This window comes from Plasmodium gaboni, chromosome 12, assembly GCF_001602025.1.
Source record: "Plasmodium gaboni strain SY75 chromosome 12, whole genome shotgun sequence".
In the NCBI taxonomy this organism is placed as follows: domain Eukaryota; phylum Apicomplexa; class Aconoidasida; order Haemosporida; family Plasmodiidae; genus Plasmodium; species Plasmodium gaboni.
Genome location: NC_031492.1, coordinates 366,963 through 372,240, shown reverse-complemented (window position 1 = coordinate 372,240; position 5,278 = coordinate 366,963). Strand labels below are relative to the sequence as shown.

The 5,278-nt window shown below is 17.2% G+C and overlaps 1 protein-coding gene across 1 annotated transcript; it reads left to right on the top strand.

The window, feature by feature from the left end:
* Positions 1–424: 424 nt before the first annotated feature.
* Positions 425–3,283, top strand: PGSY75_1210200 (putative zinc finger protein; the record flags this gene model as incomplete). The annotated part of the gene is made up of 1 exon (XM_018786694.1): positions 425–3,283. The coding sequence occupies one exon, from the start codon at positions 425–427 to the stop codon at positions 3,281–3,283; it is 2,859 nt and encodes a 952-aa protein (XP_018640559.1).
* Between the last annotated feature and the right edge of the window lie 1,995 nt (positions 3,284–5,278).

Genomic DNA, 5,278 nt, shown 5'->3' with positions numbered 1-5,278 from the left:
ATTTTTTCATTAATTTGTTTTTTTGTAAGTTCCCTCTCTATATATCTTTCTCAGTTTTTTTTTTTTTTTTTTTTGTATATATTTGTTAAATTATTTTATTGAAATGTTATATACTTGCTTATTATAGAATGTTATATCATCTTATAATGTTCTTATAAGATGAAAAATATATATATGTATATATTTATTTATATTAACTAATTTTATAAAGAAGACAGACATATATACATATACATTTTTAATTTCCATTCTATGAATGTTTATATGTTTTGATTGAATTAATACAAGATATCTATTTATTTAATATTTATATTTTCTCTAAAAATAAAAAAAAAAAAAAAAAAAAAAAAAAAAAAATTCACAGAAATATATATATATATATATATATATATATTTATTTATATTTATATTTATATTTTTACATATGATGGAGAAGAATAGTAAGAATTCCACACAGGGGCAGTCAGAAACTTTGTTCCTTATAAAAAAACAATTTTTCAAAACAAAAATGTGTCCTTTTCAGAAGAATAAAAATTATTGTCTAAATAAATCTAGTTGTCATTATGCACACAGTATAGAAGAATTAAAACCAATGCCAGATTTGAGGAATACAAAGTTGTGTGATTATATAAAAAAAAAGATACCTTGTAGAGATATAAATTGTAAATTTGCTCATGATATCGATACATTAAAACCTAGTGTTCATTTGGCTACATACAAATCAACCATATGCAGTTTCTGGGGGAAGGGCAAATGCTTCAATGGCAATAAATGCCGATTTGCTCACGGCAATGAAGATATAAAATATAATGAAGATATAAAATATGATGAGAGTGTAAAATATAATGATGATATAAAATATGATGAGAGGGTAAAATATAATGATGATATAAAATATGATGATAGGGTAAAATATGACGACTTAAAATATAACGACCACATAAAATTTAACGACGATGTCAAATATAATGACGACATAGAACTGTTAGATCATATTAAATATAACAAGAGTAATAAATATAAGAACATATATAAAGATATTAATTTTGATTTAAAAAAAGAAGGTACAGCATCTACATATTCATTTAACACATGTGATTATTCAGTTAATTGTTCTATGGAAACAGCTAATATATCCTCATTCGATAAAAGCAAAGAAATTATATTTTTAAAGAAGAAAAATATAAATAAGGAGACTAACATTGATGAAAATAATGAGAATGATAACAAGAGTGAAAAAATGAATCACGATGGTTTTTTTAAAAACGAGGAGAGAGAATATAACATCGAAATGATAAATAATAACAGAACTGTTGGAAAGGATAATTATGAAAATAAATATTATCCTAATAATTATTATTATGACAATAAAGAAAAGATTGATAATATATGGAATAACAAAGAAAATATAGAGAGGATAAATTATATAGATGATGAAATAAAAATTTCAGAGGAGACAAAAAATAAAAGAACAAAAAATATTCATAATGAATTTTTATACAATAACAATTTTAATAGTTCAATAGAATATGCAGAAAATATAGAAAAGGGTTGTATTAATGATGTTATAAATAATCTTGGTAATATTGCTTTATCTACATTTATAGAAAATAATGATAAATATACAAATGTTATAAAATATTTATTGAACGAAAATAATATGTTGAAAGAATCTATTAAAAAAGAACAGAAAAATAATATTTCATTACAACAAGATAAAGATATAAGTCATATGAAGGTAGATACAAATAATTTAACATATAAAAATAATATGCTCAAATTAAATGACAATCATAATAATAATAATAATAATATATGTTTTAATGATGTAAGAAATTTTTTGTTCCCAGAAGAAAATTTAGAAAAATTAATATATTCTAATGATAAGAAAATATATTCAAATAATAATATATCTATATTAGATGATACAAATAAAATGGATGAAAATTTTTATGGCATAATCAAAACAATAGATGATATTCTATTTTCACATAATGTAGTTTCACAAAGAAATATAAATGATATCAACAAAATTAATAGTGACGATGATAATAATAATAATAATAATAATAGTGACGTTGATAATAATAATAATAATAATAACTACGATCATAATAATAATGAGGAATATAAAAATATAACATCATGTAATTTAAAATCCTTTACAAATTACAAAAATTTATATCCAAATTTTCATACATTTAATACAAATGATAATAAAAATGTTGAAGCAGAGAAATATAAAAATTTTCAAAAAAATTCGTATGAAGAAAATTTTGAATATACAAAATATAAAGCATATCCTCATAATATAATAAATATGAACTATAATAATTACACAAATGACATAAAAAATTATTCTTCTCAAACATTTTTTGATCCACCTACGTACTCGAATGTCGAATTATTAAACGAGCAAATTACAAATGAGCATATAAAATGTTTAAAAAATATAGCTACCGAAAAAGCAAATAACAAAAAAGACGAAACATATGCATGGAATGATAAACGATATATTACAAGTGATAATATATCACCTCATTATAATAATAACAACAATTTTAATAATTCTTCAAAGGAAACAAATAGAACAAAAATGTTGAAAGAAAAAAACGCAAAATTAAATTTAAGAGAATGTTCAGAAATGGGAGATAATAAAAGTATGAACATAGATAAGCTTTTAGAAATAACTGATGAAAAATCTGATATTTTAAAAAAAATAAAAAATTTTATTTCGAATGAATTACAAAATAATGAAAAACAAAATTATTCGAATAAAAAAAATAATCTTTATTCTAATATATCTATAACATCAAATGGAAATAATAATAATAATAATAATAATATGTATAGAAAGAGTACCTTATTAAATGAACATAATACTTCATCTACATTTAATGCTATCCTTCCCGGTTTTTATAATGATATCTACACCTTTGATAATAATCATAATAATAATAATAATAATAATAATTATGATTGTAATAATATCAATAGGAACAACGCTATCTTTATGAATGATCATAATGTTGATAAGATTAATAGTAATTTTTACAAAAATAAAAATGTTATTAATACTGATCACAATAATGATCACAATAATGATCATAATAATGATCACAATAATGATCACAATAATGATCACAATAATGATCATAATAATGATCATAATAATAATAATAAATACTCCCATCAAATAACATCACATGACTGGATGAGTCATCAAAAAAATAAAGAATTCTTCAATATGACAAAATCGGTTAATTTGAGTAGTTTAAATTAATCAAGCGAAATATAAATATAAATATAAATAAAATGAAAACAAATAGTATAAAATAAAATACAAATATATACAAATTATATACAAATTATATACAAATTATATACAAATTATATACACATTTGTTAATTTTAATTTATTTATATAAACAAAAAATTAACATCATGTTTTATAAATTTTATTATCTATTTATTCATACCCCTTTTATTCAATTGTTCCATATATATATATATATATATATTTATATTTATATTTTACAAATTATTATTATAAAATTTCAAAGTGTTTACAAAAAAATTTATTTAGTACACAATTTTTTTTTTTTTTGTTATTTTTTCAGAAACAAACTTTTTACATATATATATTTATATGTATATATGTTTATGTGTGTGTTATTTTTGTTATAATCCATTATACTTTTTATATGTTTCCTTTATTTTATTATTTTATTTTTTTTTTTTTTTTGTTATAAAATTCAGACATTATAACTAAAAGATACAACGTCCTTGTTGATGAATTCTTCAATATGTAAAAAGACCCCTTCAATAAAAAATTTGTTTTATAAAATAATCATTATTTTATTCTATTTTTTATAACATAAAATATTTTTATTGAGATCATTTTTAAAATAGGATTTTATTTTGCCTAATAATGTTAGGAAATTATAAATATATATAAATAAATATACATACATATATATATATATATATATATATATATATTTAATATTTTAAACGACATATATATTTTTTTTTGTATAAATAATATTTTACACATTATATATACATTGAGAATCTTTAAAATATATTCATACAATTTTTGAAATATATATATATATTATATGTATATATCCTTTTTCTTATTTTACGACATAACATTATCCTTTTATTTATAATTTTATTACAAAGGAGAGAGAAAAAGAACAAATTAATATTTTCAATTATGTTGCTGTGATAATATAAATATAAATTATAAAAAATAAATAAATTCAAAAAAAAAAAAAAATGTAAAATTTTTAATTTAAAAATGTAATTATTATATATATATATATTATTATATTATTTAATATATATTGTATGATATTAAAAATAACAATATAAATATGTACATATTTATATATATATATTAAATATATATATAATATATATATTATATTTCATAATATATATATATATATATGTTTATAATCTCTATTATTTTTTTCATTTTTATTTTTTATTTTTATATTTTATTTTTTTTTCCCAATTTTGTAAATATATTTATAAATATAATATTTTTGATCATTTTTTAAAGAATTTAAAAATTAGCAATTAATTTTAACATTATATATATAATATATATTTTATATATTATATATATATATTATATTTTTCCTGTTTTTATAAAATAAAAATTAAAAAATTAAAGAAAATGTAGAAATACGATTATTTTGAAAAAATATTTATGTGTATATATTTATATATAACAATTTAATGAATAATTTACAACAATGTATATGTTTAAATGAGTATATTTATGTTTTCCATTTTTTCCCCTTGATATTCTGTATATCATAAAACATTTTGTTTTCTTGCTTAAATAATCCCTGAACTGTTCAAAAGGTAAATGCAATAGTTGAAAAAATAAATAAATAAATAAATAAATAAATATATATATATATATATATAATATTTATGTATGTATATTATAATGCATGGAAATTTATATCTTTTCATTTCATTTAATTTTTTTTTTTTTTTTTTTATGGAAAAAACAGGTGAATAATTTTGAATAAAATATGATATATAAAAAGTGATAAATTTCTAATGCAACAAAAAAAAAAAAAAAAAAAAAAAAAAAAATATACATAAATATATATTTATATATATATATATATTTATTTTTATATATTTTTATATTTATAATATATAAAATTTTGATTTTTTTAAAATTTTTTTTTTTTTATATTTATATTTTATATACTCTTTTTTTTTTATTTTTTTTATTAGTTTTTTTTTC